The sequence below is a fragment of the Marmota flaviventris genome, chromosome 10 (assembly GCF_047511675.1).
Source record: "Marmota flaviventris isolate mMarFla1 chromosome 10, mMarFla1.hap1, whole genome shotgun sequence".
In the NCBI taxonomy this organism is placed as follows: Eukaryota; Metazoa; Chordata; class Mammalia; order Rodentia; family Sciuridae; genus Marmota; species Marmota flaviventris.
The window spans coordinates 35,588,519-35,606,752 of NC_092507.1; the positions used below are offsets into that span (position 1 = coordinate 35,588,519).

The 18,234-nt window shown below is 35.8% G+C and overlaps 1 protein-coding gene across 1 annotated transcript in view; it reads right to left on the reverse strand.

Annotated features, from left to right (window-relative positions):
* Pik3r3 (phosphoinositide-3-kinase regulatory subunit 3) overlaps window positions 1-18,234 on the reverse strand; it is a 76,265-nt gene that overhangs the window by 8,601 nt on the left and 49,430 nt on the right. Inside the window, exons 4-7 of the mRNA XM_027936930.3 lie at window positions 11,250-11,430; window positions 10,653-10,778; window positions 8,058-8,200; window positions 4,506-4,682 (exon numbers count right to left, since the gene is read on the reverse strand). Coding sequence (XP_027792731.1) covers window positions 4,506-4,682; window positions 8,058-8,200; window positions 10,653-10,778; window positions 11,250-11,430 — 627 coding nt within the window. The remainder of the gene's footprint in view (window positions 1-4,505; window positions 4,683-8,057; window positions 8,201-10,652; window positions 10,779-11,249; window positions 11,431-18,234) is intronic.

The following is an 18,234-nucleotide window of genomic DNA, read 5'->3' on the forward strand; positions in this document are numbered from 1 at the left end:
AATATGATTTTAATAGAACCAATTTAATAACAATCCCACATTACCACTTCTAGTAAAATATCTTGAGACTCTCCTCTAAACATTCTTATCACCAAAGTTTTCTATCCTTAAAGAAACCAATCTTCCCTTTATTAAAGAAACAAGTAGGGCTGAGGCTGTAGCTGAGTGGCAGAGCGCACGTATGAGGCACTGGGTTTGATCCTTAGCACCACGTAAAATAAACAAACAAAATAAAGACATTCTGTCCATCTCCAACAACAACAAAAAAAAAAAAAGGAAAGAAACAATTATACTGGGTAAGAAGTTTGAGCTGAATTAATCACACCATAGTTTCTCCTGAGCCCCATTTTCTTTTAACCACCAACCACTTTACACTGAGCCTTCCATTCTGGGAGGGAAATTAGCCCAAGAAAGGCTAGGAGAAAAGGAAAAAAAGAACAATGTTTGGTCTACCTTCCATTTATGAAACTTTCTCAATCTCCCCAAAATCCACTTGAAAGATTATTATGCAGTTTGGAGTCCTATTAACAATGCCAAGAGCTGTTTAACTTTTAAAAGACATTTTGAAAAAGCTCAAATTACATTAGTTAATATGTAATTCATACTTAATTTACTGTTATTGAGTAATACTTAATCACATGTAAAGGCAGTAAATTCCATGGGAAAAATATGAGGCAAGGTGTCAAAAGACCTATATCTAGTTCTCTCTTTTTTAAATTTTTTTAAACTTTTATTTTAGTTGTTAATGGATCTTTTCTTTCTTAAATTTATTTATTTATTTATGTGTATGCATGCGGTGCTGAGGATCGAACCCCAGTACTTCACACGTGCCAGGCAAGCGCTCTACCACTGAGCCACAACTCCAGTCCCTTATTTTCATTTTTTTATTTGTGCTTTTTAATGCTGATTCTAATTGTGTAGTCTCAGACCAGCCTCTCTTTGTACCTTAGTCAGCTCTTCTTTCAAGAAAAAAGAAAAAAAAAACAAGGAAAATACACTCCCATAGTTTATACTGAAATTATCTTCAGAGAGAAAACAATAGTTTATATCCTTTCTTTGCCTCTGCCCCAGCAAGTCGGGGTGGAGATGTATACAGCATTCTTTCCAAAGATCTAATTGGCCTTATAACCTAACTACCACACTTGAAGAGGAAGAGAGTTTGTGTTTCAGTCTCCAGTGATCAAGAGATGAAGCTAGGAAGTCACTGAAAGAGGGGACAGAAAAAAAAGTTTCAACTTAAAGCAATAGTCCCTGGACATAGAATAAATGTGAAATGGTGTGACGAAGTGGGTGGCTCACACACAGTCACCTGAATGGAGCACAAGAAGATTTTAAGATACAGAGTCTATTAATAGTCAAATAGGAGATTATTGTGAAGGGCACCTCTGAATTTTCTAGAACAGAAGTATTTAACCAGATGGCAAGGCCCAAAGACTAGGAGCAGAGGAAGCAAGCATGCAATGATAGCAATCAGGCCAGGGAGGAATAAAGGACCTTGTGCTTCCGTAATTTTCTGGTAGGTGGGATCTTGGAAAAAATTGATTTGATTTTCCTCTGAATAGCCTTTATTTTTTTTTCTCTGCCTTTTTTTGGAGGAGGGGGGTAATACTGTATTTATTTATATTTATATATATTTAAAGATAGAGAAGAGAGAGAGAGAATTTTTTAATATTTATTTTTCAGTTTTCGGTGGACACAACATCTTTATTTTATTTTTATGTGGTGCTGAGGATCGAACCCAGCACCCCGCATATGCCAGGTGAGCGTGTTACTGCTTGAGCCACATCCCCAGCCCTACTTATATATTTTTAGTTTATTATTTATTTATTTATTTATTTGCAGTGCTGGTGATTGAATGCAGGGCCTCACATTTGCTAAGCAAGCACTCTATCACTAAGCTACACCCCAGCCCTCTTTTTCAAAATTTTTATTTGGTTTATTATAATTATACATATTAGTGGAATTAACTGTTACATATTCATACATGTACACAATATAATTGGTCAATTTCATACCCCAATAAATTGATTTTACTTTAAAGAAAAAGAAGAAAGTGACTTATCTTGCACCAAATTTTATGAAAAGAGCATAATACTCCCCTAAATAAGAGGAAAGTGAGTAGGCAGAGTGGCGCATTCCTATAATACCAATGACTGGGGAGGTTGAGACAGGAGGATTGTGAGTTCAAAGCCAGCCTCAGCAACTTAGTGAGATCCTAAGCAACTTGGCAAGACCCTGTCTTTTAAAATATAAAAAAGGGCTGGGATGTTAAAATATAAAAAATGATTGGATTAAGTGGTTCTGGGTTCACTCCCCAGTACCAAAAGAAAAAAAAGAACAGTTGTTCATCAATTAATGATGGTTAAACAAAATGTGGTGTATCCATCCATAAAATGGAATACTATTCAGGTAATAAAAGGAATTGAGTGCTATATATAGCTACATATTACATGGATGAACCTTTAAATATCATGCTAAGTGAAAGAAGCCAGTCTTAAAAGACTGTATTAAATGTTTCCACTTATATGAAATGTCCTGAATAGGCAAATCCATATAGACATAAAGTAGATTAATAGTTACCTAGGGTTGGGGGAATGTAGGTAGTAGGTAGTAAAGGGTACAGGATTTCCTTCTACTGTGATGAAAATGTTCTAAAACACATGGTAATGATTGTAAATACCTCTGAATATACTAAACACTTTGAATTATACACTTTTTTTTTTTTCTGAGACAGAATCTTTCTATGTTGCCCAGGTTGGTCTCAAACTTGTGGACCCCAATGATCCTCCCACTTCAACTTCCTGAGTGGCTAGAACTACAAGCATATACCACCACATCTGACTTTCAATCACACACTTTTTTAAATGGATAACTTGTATGGAATATAAATTATATCTCAATAAAGTTTCTTAAAAAACAGAATATACCATCCTCTGCAGGACTCTTTTAGCTGCAAAATCCCCAGTTCATGTTACTCAGAGCTTATCACTGATGTATCTATATTAATTCTTTTATAAGGACATTAATCCTGTTCATGAGGCTTCTACTCCCAACCTAACCACCTTCCTCTTCCTTATATTATAACATGACACCACTCATCCTTTCATCATGTCAGAATATAACTAAAATGGGCTATGTATAAAACAGGGCAGTCCCTCACCAGGCACTGAATCTACCAGGGCCTTAATCTCAAGACTTTTAAGTCTCCTAACCTGTGAAGTGACTGTTGTTGCTTATAAGCTACCCAGTTTATAGTATTTTGTTACAGCAACCCAATGAATAAGATTCCACATTTATTCATGTCCTTTGGGATAGTATATTTCCTAATATCCTAATATCTTTATTGCTTTTCAGGGCAAAGAAGTACTTCCATTCATTCCTTTGGTCCACAGCATAGCCTTCTTGGGCTTTCTTCAACTTTGTGATGTGACTAGAACTACAAAAGCATCCTGAAAGTGGGTGTACCCTACTTTTACATAAGGGCATGTCATTATCTTATTTATAAAGCTCTTCTCTATGGTATATATATTTGCTTAACTTTTTTGGGCCACGACAGCAAACAGAAATAATCCCTTGAGACAGGTGTTATTAAAAACTACTCAGAATGGTGTAGTTTTGTTTATCTCAAAAAATATTATCTAAATTTTCCTCTACTGAAACTCATTTGCCACTGTTCCAATCTCTAGGCTTACATTTTGTTCCCTCCCCCTTTCTCACACAAAGAAACCCTAGGGTCTCTGAAAAAAACAGAATCAGAGGTCTTTTCTCTTTTTTTTCTTACCAGGAATTTGAATTGAGTGGTGTTATATGCATAAAAGTGATCCACACATATATTTCTTAAGTCTATTCATTACCTAGAACTAAGCCTAATATATTTTCTCTTTTCATAGATTCTCTCCCTCTATAAAGCAGCCATTTGTCCTTCTAAAAATCCTTTCAACACGTTTTGTTTGATTATATTTGGATAATATTCCCATTATACCTATATTTGGCTAAACTATATAGCTTTTCCTAATACTAAAGAATTGGGTTTCACTACTCAAGTTATCTCAAGTGCCCATGATAGACACATTTCTGTTATTTAAATACAGAATTTCATTTCTTGAGTATAAAAATCCTGTAAGAGACTGTTCTGATAACTTTTTTTGTGTGCTCTCATTGTTAATGTCTCTGAGGGGCAATTTCGGTTTCTATGGTTCTACCATGTAATCTAAGATTCCGGTTTTTATGTTTTAGGCAACATTAACCTTTACTTTTTCATCTATATCACTTTGTGATGCCATAGTCACCCTCTGAGATTTCCAAGGCATTTGTATAGAGTTCCACATCCTGGTTTGCCCCCTCTGGGACCCCCTACTACTAACAGGGCTGTGTTCCTAAACTCTTACAATTTTACTGACTAGTTCTCAATTATAAAGTTCTTCTTAAATTTCCTATACTATCTCTAGTTCCATTGGTAATCTGATGCTGGTGTATCCCTCCCCACATAGCCCCAGACTACTTACACAAGATGCTGATCTCGGATCTTGCGCAGCTGTATCAGGTCAGGTTTGATACTATTCATTTTTTTATCTATTTCCCGGTTGTCCAAAGCTTGTTTCTTCAAATCCTGCTCTAGACGCATTTTGCTGTCATGAATCTCACCAAGACGTGATTTCAATTTATCATAATTCATCATAATTCTGTGAAAATATTTGATATATTAAGGCTAAAACAACAAAGCAGAAAAATCCTGTAGCATGAATATGGTCCTCATAAAAAATTTTTTTTTTTTTTTTTGGTACTGGACATTGAACCCAGGGGCACAGGGGTACTTAACCACTGAGCCACATCCTCAGCCTTTTTAATATTTTATTTAGAGATAGGGTTTGCTGAATTGCTTAGGGTCTAAGTGCTGAGGCTGGCTTTGAACTTACAATCCTCCTGCCTCAGCCTCCAGACCTGCTGGGATTACAGGTATGTGCCACGGTGCCCAGCTCAAATATTTTTGTTTTTAAGAGATAGTCCCTTGCTATGTGACCCAGGCTGGTCTTGAATCCTGGGCTCAGGTGATTCTCCTGCCTCAGCCTTCTTGGTACAAGAACTGCAGGCAAATGCCACCCATGCCTGGCTACTATCCTAAAAATATCCTAAAAATAAGCATGGTGGGCATTGGTTGTTTTTGCCTGATCCATGCCTAGTCTTCTGGAATGGCAACATGATGTTCCTTATAGGTAAGAATTCTCTATCCTCATCTCAGATCCAGGGGTAGACACACACAGCCCAGGCTAGCCAATAAGAGCATTTCATGTCATCCTATCCCCATCCTCAGGCCATTATGACTGATTCAGTAATAAGAATAAGACCTCAGCTGACCCAGTGAGTCAATTCTAGGAATTTTGCCAGAACTATTGCAAAAAAAAAAAAAAAAAGAGAGATTCTCTCTTTCCACTGGGGTTGCTAAATTATGAATATGTGATCCTAGGATTTCCAGGAGCCATACTGCCACCTCACGGGGGAAAACTGCCTAAGGATAAAGGCAACTCAGAGAAAAGTTGAGCCAAAAGACAATGTAAAAAGAATCCCAGGGCTGGGTTGTAGCTCAGTGGTAGAGCGTTTGCCTAGCATGTGTGAGGCACTGGGTTCAATTCTCAGCACCACATAAAAACAAATAAATAAATAAGCTGGGTGCAGTGGCACATACCTATAATTCCAATTGCTTGGGAGGCTGAGGCAGGAGGATCGTGAGTTCAAAGCAGGCTCAGCAAAAGCAAGGCACTAAGCAACTCAGTGAGACCCTGTCTCTAAATAAAATACAAAATAGGGCTGGGGATATGGCTCAGTGGTTGAGTGCTTTGAGTTCAATCCCTGGTACCCAATAAATAAATAAATAAAGGTATTGTGTCCATCTATGACTAAAAAAAAAAAAAGAATCCCAATGAGGGCTGGGGTTGTAGCTCAGGGATACAGCACTTGCTTAGCATATGTGAGGCACTGGGTTCAATTCTCAGCACCACACATAACTAAATAAGTAAATAAATAAATAAATAAATAGGTAAATAAATAAATAAGAAGGCCCATGGACAGATTAAAAAAAAAAATTAAAAAAAAAAAAAAAGATCCCAGTGACCTTGTCTAGGCCCTGGACCCTTTACTTGTTCAACCATGGCTGAACAAGTAAAGCCATATGTATGACATTTAAGAGATAGCACAGCACAGCAATTCAGAACAATGACTTCGCAATTAATATACCTAGCTTTAATCTCTGTCCTGCCACTTAGTGTGGGGCTGTGGGCAGATTATTTAACTTCTCCGTGTCTTCATTTCTTTATCTGCCTAAAAATGGACTTCTACAATAGTACCTACCTTCATTAAATTATTATGATAATACATGTAAAGGGAATAGAGAATATTGCCTAGCACCTCTAGATAAGCACTCAAAAGATGGTGACTATAAGCTCTTCAAACACATGAAGTTTTGCTATATTCCAAATCATTTTAAGCAATTATTCACATTACTCATTTGTCCCTCAATAATATGTGGCTTAATTCTCACACATTCCAACATGATATTATCCACAGTTTATGGAGGATGAAACAGACTTAAAGAGATTAAGTAACTCACCCAAGGTGGCAAAGCTAATAAACAGCCAATGCAAGTTCAAGGTCATGATTTTAACCATCAAATTAATACTGACTCCCAGGATGTAGTTCTATATTCAGGCACACAGAAGTTTTCCAACAATGTGGTACCAATATGACAAATAGTTTTACTTTGCCATTGCATATGGTTTACCATGCATACATTTAGGCCTCCCAAATCCTTTCTGCACCCTGAGTTCCAAATCTAAATAACCAGCTGCCTGCCTCCCAGACAGCTCTATTTGGGTTCTCATTGGAACAAAACTCATTTAGGTCCAATCCTGAACTCTTATCACATACTTTCTTTCTTTTCTTTTTTTTATTAATATTTTTAGTTGTAGATGGACATAATTACCTTTATTTTGTGTATTTATTTATTTTTACATGGTGCTGAGAACAGAACCCAGTGCCTCACACATACTAGGCAAGAGATCCACCACTGAGCCATACCCAGCCCATCATCACACACTTTCTATTTTGGTAAATAACACCATCTCTCAGTTGCTCACACTGAAATCTAAGAATGATCTTTACTGTCTCCTACGCCTGCCACATCTGGTAAGAATTTTTATCAACTCATCCTTCTTTTCTGCTATTGCTCTGATCTAGGCCCTCACCATCTTTTAACCTGATAGCCACTCTCATTGTAGCTACCTATAATTGTCAGGCTGATCTTCTTTCCTAGAATCTTTTCTTTTCCTGCAATGATACAGCATTTGACCTAGAGGTGCTTTACCACTGAGCTACACCCCCAGCTCTTTATTTTCATTTTTATTTTGAGGCAGGGTCTTGTCAAGATGCTTAGGCACTTGCTAAATTGCTATGGCTGGCCTCAAACTTACAATCCTCCTTCCTCAGCCTCCTACTCATTGGGATTATGGACATATGCCACTGCACCCAGTTTACCTATAGTCTTATTACACTCCAATTTATGCTTAGACAACTGCCAAAGTTGACTTTCAGTTCAAAAAAATATTCATTAAGTACCCACTGTATACTCCAAAGTATTGAGGTTATATCAGGGAAAGTGAGCCACCATGCCTGCTTTCAATGAGTTTGCAGTTGAGTGGGTATGGCATTCAGTAAATATAACACTAAGGATCAGGACCACACACTGTAGGGACAATGACAAAAGCCCCTAAAGTGGACTGGGGAAATCAGGGAAGATTTTCTAGAAAAAAGTCAAATCTAATCTGAGTCTTAAAGATGAACAGAAGGTAACAATTTGGAGATGGCGGGTGAAGAAAGAACACAGAAGAGAGGAGGTTCAGTTTGGTGCCATTAATATGAACATTAAGTAGTTCACTATAATAGGAATGTGTAGTTTGCGGGGATAAAATCAAGCAAGGTAGGCATTATTGGGAAAGAAAAGAAGTCTTATCTCACTGGCATACTGGGAAATATTATATACTTGATGTACTTGCAGACAGACTTACCGTTCAATCTCCTTTTCATTTCCCTCTCTGCGAAATCGCTCAATATATTCTTTGCTGTGTTGTTCTTGTGTGTGACATTGCTCTTCAAATATTTTAATAGTTTCATTAAAAGCTTCAATTGCAGTCCTCTTCATCTGTATTTCCTATAGAAAAAAAAGAAATGACATAAATCCCATTATCTTTATTATTTTTCATAACCTTGATCTTAAATCCTGTAATCCTAGTTATAATCCCATATAAAACCCAATTAAGATGGCTAAAACAAGACACTTTATTCAACTTCTACCCTATCACTCATACACAAAAACATTATTCAAACTGTAAAAGAAAAAAACCACTACCTGAAATAAGACTAAGCACCACAGAAAGGTCTCCAAGCTGCCAAGAGACTGACCCTGAACACCTGTCATCAGGATCAAATTCTGCCTTTGCACCTATTTTTGTGCTGAACCCCCAAAAGGTTCTGAAGGAGTAAATGGATAAAGCTCAGAATCCATGTACTAAAGTGCAAAGTCTTATTCCCAGTAGAGTCCTACAGAGTATATTTATTCTTACTTTCATTTATAAAGTACATACTTAATTTTCCAAACAGATTCATGAGTAAATTAACCTGATTAGGAGCAAAGAATGAAAAGGGGAGAAAATAGCTCCTAAGAGTAGATTCACTAAGAATAATAAGATGAAAAACTAAAAACTCAGGCTGGGGATGTGGCTCAAGTGGTAGCGCACTTGCCTAGCATGCGTGAGGCACTGGGTTTGACTCTCAGCACCACATAAAAACAAAGTAAAGATATTGTGTCCACCTAGAACTAAAAAATAAATATTAAAAAAAAAAAAACTAAAAACTCCACAAAACAAACGTAAGTCCAAAAGTCCAGTGTTAAGCCCTTCAGCATCAGGGTAAATGGTCCTATATATTTCAACAAGTTGTATTTGAATCAAGATTCCCCTAAAATCTTAAAAAAAGGTTGGGGGGCCCTATATTTTGTTTAGTTTACTTTTTAGAAAGGCAATAAATCTGCATAAAGGTCTAGAAAGATTGCCATCCTAAATATCTGTAATTCTAGAAGTTTTGATACTTATGGGATAATTCCTCAATTATCCAACTTTTACTAATAATTACTGAAAATTACTATATAGAAAGTCCCACCAGAGGGTAAAGAAATTTTTGAAACATAAAGCATGCCTTTACTTTATGTTAGGTATAATAGATAGGTAGAATAGATTTCTGAACCCTAACAAGGCCTGATTTCAAGTCATGGCATGGAAACCAAGTGAGATTAACTAATTATTTATTGTTTTATGGAAACTTCACAGAGGAGATGACATTTGAGCTAAGTCTTAAAGAGTAGGGTAGAGGAAGAAAATGCAGCCCTGCACACAGAAGGCATGGTATGAAGTATATATGAAATAATAGGGATGTTCCAGGATCAATAATTACTCAGTGGGACTAGTGATAAGAGGATTAGCAAATGAGGGAAGCTAGAAACTTGTGATGGGCCATAAAGTTGCATGCATATCACACATATTCAGATAATACTAAACACTCACTGGAATGTTCATATCTAAATATCTAGCTACAGATTCTACAACTCTCAAATTATAATCAACTCTTAAATTATGGAGGGTCTTGACTCCCTTGGAAGATTAAAAGTTACCCATAAAGCTCTGACCCTGAATCTTCAAAGAAAACACTCAAACTTTTGACTCTACTAACACTAGTATATGTACTGGTAGGTAGGGAAGCAAAAGGAAAAGTATTCGAAATCACAATCAAAACTGCAGCTCCCCCATACACAATGTCTCTACATCTACCACCAAAACTATAAAGCTACCTGTATCTGTGCCCTTTCTCTATCTTCTCCCTTTATCTACAGGTGCTACATGTCTCACCTCCTCTTTCTCAGGTACTTCATTTTATCACATTAGCCAGCCCCTTTTACATTATCAACTTTCCCTGTCTAATGGTTCGTTCTCATTACCATACAAACAAATTTGGGGGGGAAAAAAAAAACTCTCTTAATCCTAAATTCTCTTAGAGTCACAGTTAAGTTCTTGAAAGAGTTATTTAGTGAGTGTTTTATGGGGGTCTCTCTTTGCCCATACACATCAATTCACTTACAACCATTTAATTTTTTTTAATCACTTACAACCATTTAATACTAAGTAGATAGCCAGACACAGTGGCATTTTCTTGTAATCCAAGCTACTAGAGAGGTTCAGGCAAGAAGATCACAAGTTTAAGACCAGCCTCAGTAATTTGTTGAGACTCTGTCTCAAAATAAAAAATAAAAAGGGCTGGGAATGTAGTTCAGTGGGCTCAGTGGTAGAATACCCCTGATTAGATCCCAAGCTCCAAAAAAGAAAAAGAAAGAAGAAAAAAAAAAAGGCATTATTAATACTAACTGATACAAAATTATACCCTTAACCAATAAAAAAGCAACTGAAGATCTTCAAGTGAATTATAGAAAATATAATGTAACTCTAATACTGTATACTAAAAAAGCAACTGAAGATCTTCAAGTGAATTATAGAAAATATAATGTAACTCTAATACTGTATACCCATTAGCTCAAACAACAAAAATATACTAACCTGGGATGTTCTGGTATATTCTTCATATAGCCTATCATACTCTTTACTCTTTTCCTGATACTGAGAGTGGTACTCTTGCAGTTTTTTACCTACTGCATCAATGTTATCTTCTTTTACCAATTGATCCTACACAGGGAAACAAAAGAAAAAATGTTAACAATTCTGACATAAGTTTTTCCATGTCTATAGGTTTTTAAATTGTATTTTAGCTTTAGAAGTTCAAGCCACTGTTCAAGCCACATTAAGATCAAGCATACAAAAGCACTAAATCCTTCTGTTAACACTAACATCAGCCTTTAAATCACATAAACATCATTAGGACTTTAAAATTTAAGAAGTAACTAATTAGAACAAAATAAATTTTTTTTTTAAAAAAAGAAGTGAAGTATAAGTGGGAAGCATATAAAGTTAATAACCACATGTAATGGGTTATTATGAAAGGGTAGCCGCAAAATGTTTCAAATATATCTAAGAAATATCTAAAATATTAAGTAGGAAATTTTAAATGACTAGATTTCTTTTTTGACTGATAAATAGAATCAAATGAGGTTAAATAATGACTTTCTCAATAATTATCAAGAACTTCTGTAATCATACCTGTTGGTATTTGGAAACTGGGTACATAAGCTTCACATCGAGTTTGGGATTGTACTGAGCAAGAGATTCATGATGATAGTGGTTAATGAGCTCCACCACAGAATTAAATGTCAGAGGATCAGAAAAGCCATATTTACCATCCCGATGATAGATCTTTATTAACTTATTATTGCCTCCCTTCCTGTGAACAACAAGACAACAACTGTTGATTTTTCCCCAAAATTCTACTGAAATATTACTTTCATAGGGAGATAGAAAGTTTGGTTCACATAATAAACAAGTTTTACTATGTTCATAAGGCTAGAGACAGTGAAAAGGCATACACATAATTATGAATGTGAAAGTATACATAATATTATTTTCACGTATATTTATTTTGCCCATAAATACCTTGGTTATTAAAGATCAACATTCTATATATTCAGAATCAACAAAGTTAGCCCCCAAAAAATCACTTAAGAAAAATAAGTAAATTGTATCTTTTGTTCTTTTTCTGAATGAAGCTTCTAATTCAAATTCTACCAAGGATTACAGATGTAGCTCTGTGGTGGAGTGCTTGCCTAGTACACCAAAGGCCCTAGGTTGATCCATGGCACCACACATTAAAAAATAAATAAATAAATAAAAAGTAATCAAGTTCTACCAATATTTTTTAGGACAGAGACAAACTCTTTAGGACCTAAAGATAGGCGGTTCTGTTTTTTGGCAGCCATGTCTAAATGAAGGTGATAATAATCATTGTCACACAATCACCAACATACTCAAGTGTTTTGTTAATGTACAAACATAATTAACTTCCTTGAATGATTTATGGCTGGGTAACTGATCTAGCACCTTATACTATCTTTTATACTTGTTTATAATACTTGGAAATGAATGTCTAAATGTTATCATAATATGTAAATGATTCAAGTTACTCAAGTGCTTCACAAAGCATAGCTTTTGAAGAGTCATGTATATCACAGATGTAATTTGATGCTTGAATTGCTCAGACCATCTTTATTTACTGAGTCCTAGCCAAATGATACCTTGAAAGATAATTTATAACCAAAATTTAAAACAGCAATGTTTTACAAGTATCATATGGCACAATCTAAAACCACAGCAGGTTAATACATTACAGCATAGCAAAATACTGTACCATTCCCATTCAACTTAGAACAGCATACAAGCCTAATGGAAAAAATAACGCCTCCATATGTGTTTAAGTCATGCTATTCATTATAAATGATAAATGAGACACTGGAATTTGTGAAAGGTCGAATACGATATGTTTGAACCTACGGACTAGTTTAAATTATTGCTTAGAAAATATTATTTAGAGGGAACACATAATCATATATAGTTACTATAGGTGTGTACACTTATATTTACTCAATAAATTCAAGCTGGTCTCTCCATTAAAATTAAAAGGCATTCAATCATTCAAACAAATGAATTTAACATCTACTATTACCAAGAATTATACAAACCACTGTAGATACAATGATAAACAAACAGTATGCTGTTCTAGTTCATGATCTCATGGACTTTGAGGAACATACATCCATCTTTCATTTTATCAAAGATTAAACAGTCCTCAAAATATGGGAATGAGAAAAAGAAACAAGATGATTTCAACATTTTTATATTAAAAATTCAAATAATGAAAATGACATTTATTTATTGGCATAAAGCTACAAAAAAGAACTTTTTTTTTGAGATGCCTATTGAACATTCAAAAGCAGATGATACAGTAACCTTCTTAAAAGAGTCTGAAGTTCAGAAGTAAGGTCTGGACTAGATAATTCAGGAGTTGTCAGCCTGTAGGTGTTATTTGAAATTGATAATAGCTGGACATATGAAGAGGTACAAGGTCTAAACCCCAAGAGACACCAGTGTTTAGTGATCAGGGATATGAGAAAGAACAAGCAAGAGACCAAGAGACTAATAAAGTAAAAGTGTGACATCCTAAAAATCAATTTTTTCTTATCTTTTTTTTTACGTTTATGTAAAAATCTAGTTGCTATGCTTTTTTGTTCTATTTAGTTATACGTGACAGTAGAATGCTTTTTTATTTTTTATTTTTTTAGTTGTTGATGGACCTTTATTTTTATTTATTTATATGTGGTGCTGAGAATCAAACCCAGTACTTCACATATTCTAGGCAAGCTCTCTACCACTGAGCCACAACTCCAGCCCAGTAGAATGCATTTTGACACTTCATATATAAATGGAGTGTAACTTTTCATACTTCTGCTTGTACATGATGTAGAGTTACACCAGTCATGTAATCATATATGCACATAGGGTAATAATGTCTGATTAATTCTTCTATCACCTGCTGAGGGCCATTGCTAAGTAAGACTGCGGCATTTGGTGGTCCGTGCGGGGAACATCTAAAGCTTGGAGGTAAGTGAAACTGCTCACCCCTGAGGAAGAGCGAAAGAATGGGTGACCAATTCAAAAAACAATGTGTTATTGTTTTGATTTATTTTGTTTTTATTTCAAGTTGCCTGTCCCTAGAATTTTCTCAGGAAAACTGGGGAAAATGGTTGACTCAAGGTTTGAAGTTGTTCACCTCCAAGGAAGAGAAATTGTTAGAGGAAGGAGGCACCCCAGTAAGACCAAGAACAGTTAGGACATATGTTGATACAATACAAAAATGTAGCCCATGGCTTTTTAAAGACGAGTTATTAAGTATATCAATGGGACCGTCATGGTGTCCTGTAGAAAGATTTTTCTTCAACAAGAAAGAGATGGCTAGTTCTGTTTACTACATTTGTCTAAGATCTTGGTTTTTACAGACATCTGATTAATTTACAAAGCTAAAGTGTTAAAATATCAACCACTAAATATGAAATCAAGTACTCTTTACTTATTAAGTTCCATAAGGTAATATATTTATACATTATGTGTGTTTTCATAAATTGGTAAATGGAAAAATGTTTAATATTGCTTTGTGTCTGTGTCTTTGCTAAAACAAGGTTACTAAGTGTTAAGATTCTATCATGTGTAATTTATATACAAAGAGTAGAAACATTTTCAGTTGGGTTTCAATTATAGTACTATAGTATCATAAAAAACATGAAAGTCTTTCATCTTATTAAAGTGGAGTAATTTGTCTAAATCAGAAATTTTATAAGAGTTGTTTCAAAATGTGAATTTATAAAAAGGGTTAACGGTTAAAAAAGAGATAGAAAAAGATTCAAGATGTGGAAATATATTTTAATATAAAAGGTTAAAGGAAAAAGAAATGTTTCTAGATGAGATAATCTCTGTGTGGTAAAGTAAAAAGTTGTAAAATGCCATTTAAAAAGATTTTGAGGAAACTAGACTTACTTTAAAAGCTTGAGAAAGGAAGAAAGAAGAAAAAGGTATTTGTACATGGCAGACTGAGACAAAGCTTCTCAATGGAGTTAAAAAAAAAAAAGCCTTTGGTTGAAGGGCAGCCATGTAAACTAACATTAAAGAGATTTAAACAGAATCTAAGCCTCGTTTAAAAGAGTGAAGTTGTAGGTGGTGAAAAAGTACATTTAAAAGTACAGTATCGATGATAATTAAAAGGCTTTAAAAGGTTAAATTGAAGGTGGTCGAGATACCTTCATGGCAGAAAAAAGAAAAAAGATATTTGTAAAATGTCTAAGTTGCAAAAGGCTTTAAAAGGTTAAATTGAAGGTGGTTAAGATGCCTTCATGACGGAGAAAAGATTGCGTCATTCGAAGCCTAGTTATTCTTAAAAGCATTACTTAAAAAAAAAAAAAAACATGAAAATGGGAAGATAATAGGATAAAAGATATTTAGATAAAGAAGATTAAAAATTTGAAGTGAAAAACTTTAAAAGACAGAAGTATAGAAAGTTAAAAAGAAAAAAGATAAAGAGGATGTAGAAAGATAGAAAAGATGTAGGAAGACAATAATTTTAAACCCACAAAATAGGAAACAAGAAAACTAAGAGGAAAAAAAAGCAACTAAGGGTGAATGTACAAACCTTAGGGGAAAAAAAAAAAACTAGAAGATAGAAATAAGATAAAAAAATGGTTGAAAATATCAAGTAAGGTATTACAGATAGAAAATGCAAAAAGCTAAAACAACTATTAGATACAGACATATACTTATTAAAGCAAAAAGAGGGAATTGGAAAGGGGTATATATCCCCCAAAGATAAACTTAAAATAACGCTTTTTACTCTAAACTTTTTAAATTTGGATTCATCAGGACTTAGTGCTGCAGAAAGGCATATGTATCAAAAAAATGTACATAAGCCTAAGGTACTTTGGAAAGATATTCTAACAGGACAATGGAAAGGTCCTGACCCAGTGATTGTCTGGAGTCGGGGTTTTGTTTGTGTGTTTCCACAGGGAGAACAGCAGCCGATTTGGATTCCAGAGAGACTAACCAAAGCAATTTCTACAGACCAAAAAGAATATGATTTGACTCAAATCCATAGCAGCTGATATCCAGAGCTCCAGCTTGGCTATTCTTACATCTGCGACAGTGATTAACCAGGATGCTTTTTTCAATATCTATTTTATTATTGCATTTTTCCCACATCATAAAGTTCTATTTTATTTTTTGAGCTCATACAAACCTAGGTTAATGTTTTTCTGATCAGTTTTATTTTTTGACTGTGGAGTTTTTAAACATTGCAATGGAGATTTCACCTAGGTAAAGCTACAAGGCCTTTACTATTGTCTTATGTGTTGTACGTTTGTGTGCACATTTGTGTTTTGTGTTGTATGTCTGTGTGTGCGTATGTCCACAGATCTTATATGAGGAGCGCTCATGAAAAAATGGATCCGAATTATTTTTTTTTATTCACGTGATTTAAATGTTTAATTTAAATTAGGTAAACAGGTGTTAAGGATTGTTTTTAAAGGTGGTTAACAGATCTGTTTGTTTACTAATTTAAATTAGGTAAACAACTGTTAAGGATTGTTTTTAAAGGAGGTTAACAGATCTGTTTGTTTACTTTCACCTTTCCTTTTCATCATATTTAATAATTCTGTTCAGGATAATGTCTCTTTAGCATCATTGCCAGAATTCCTATCTCCATCCCAGTGCCGGTGAAGACAAAGATAAAACCAGACTACAGCTTCTATGATAGCTATCACAGTAAACTGTATAAACTGATGCATCAATGAATATAACTCAACAAGTAATGCTCAATCAAGGACTCGATTTACTTTGGGAGGAAATGGACATATTGATAGACCCCTCTGCTTTGAACTGCTTGCAGAACTTGCCTGGACTATGTATCACTTGTATACATTGTGAACTATCGTTTGGTGAAGCGAATTGTGGTAGTGCTGGCATATCTTTGCTGATGGTGTCACCAGTGATGCAATTTTTCCAAAGGAGCCGTCAATTGGCTTGGTGTCGTGGCATTTCTGTATCCTCCTCCCTTCTGCTAGTGATGGTCTAAAATTTGGGGGCCAACAGAGGTGAGGCAAAGAACCTCACCCCCCCACTGGCACCAAGGGCAAAATTGGGGGCCAACAGAGGTGAGGCAAGAACCTCACCCCCACACTGGTGCATAGGCCTATCCACAAGTATGGCTGTATGCTGGACCGGTAGTCAGTGACGGGTATGATCCAATTGCAGTGGTATCAACCTAAGACAGGAGGCTGACGCCTAGAGGTCAGTTTTTCCCATGACGGGTAAGAACCATATGTTGAATTGGACAACCTACCAGGCACGGTCCTTAAGCCACATTGCTTGTTGTTTAATCAGAAGTGGGGAGATGCTGAGGGCCATTGCTAAGTAAGAATGACGCATGGCATGACCCAGGTCATTTGCAGTGTCATTGCATGTAAGGTGACCTTGCTCAAGGACCAGGGCGGATCCGGGTTTAGGGCGGATCGGGGTTTAGGGCGTCCTGGTTTAAGACAATCGGGTTTAGGGCGGTTCCAGGTTTAAGGTGTACCCTGCTGGGAATAGGGCGTATCCTGCTGCCTCAGGCGCGCCTGCTCCTTGAGTTCCCGTTGAGTTCTTGCGGGATTCAGAGAGTATTGGGGATTTTGCCCAGAATGTGATTGGGGCCCAGAACGTGAATTCCTGCAGAACGTGTTTGTAGAGTGCCGGTGCGAGTTCGGGAATAAAGAATTGCTGTTTGAATCTACAAGGCTGTGAGTGGCTCGTGATTTTGTGCCCAGCCAGACTGCGGCAATCACCCCTACCCCCATATCTCCTCCCCTCTTTTCACACCTCTCTATCTAATCCAAAGTACCTCTATTCTTCTCTAACTCACCCCAGTGTGAATTAGCATCGGCATATCAGAGAGAACTTTCAGCCTTTGGTTCTTTGGGATTGGCTTATTTCACTTAGCATGACAGTCTCTGTTTCCATCCATTTACTAGCAAATGCCTTGATTTAATTCTCCTTTAAGGACAGTAATATTCCATTGTGTATATACACCACTTCTTTAATTTGTTAAAGGCCATCTAGGATGGTTCCATAATTTAGCTATTGTGAACTGAGCTTCTATAAACATTGATGTGGCTGTGTCACTGTAGTATGCTGATTTAAGTCCTTTGGGTATAAACCGAGGAGTAGGGTAACTAGGTCAAAAGGTGGTTCCATTCCAAGTTTTCTGAGGAATCTCCTTATTGCTTTCCATAGTAGTTGCACCAATTTGCAGCCCCACTAGCAGTGTATGAGTGTACCTTTTTCCCTATGTCCTTGCCAACATAAAAATAAATTTTTGAAAAAACACTTCCACAAAGAGGAAATTATAAACAGGTCCAATGATCACTGAGTGTGGCAAAGTACAGATAACTAAGTGACCCTGACCAAATGGTTTTAGTAGAAAGATGAGGATGGAAGCCTGACTGAAATGAATTCAAGAAAATGAAAGAAAAGGAAGAATAAATGCCTACAGACAACTATCTCAAGGAATACTAGCTTAATGTAAAGCACTTGTCTGCAAACAAGAGAGAAATGTGGAAGGAGATATATGGTCAAGGGAACTTTATTATTATTCTTAAATAGGAGATAACATGTCATA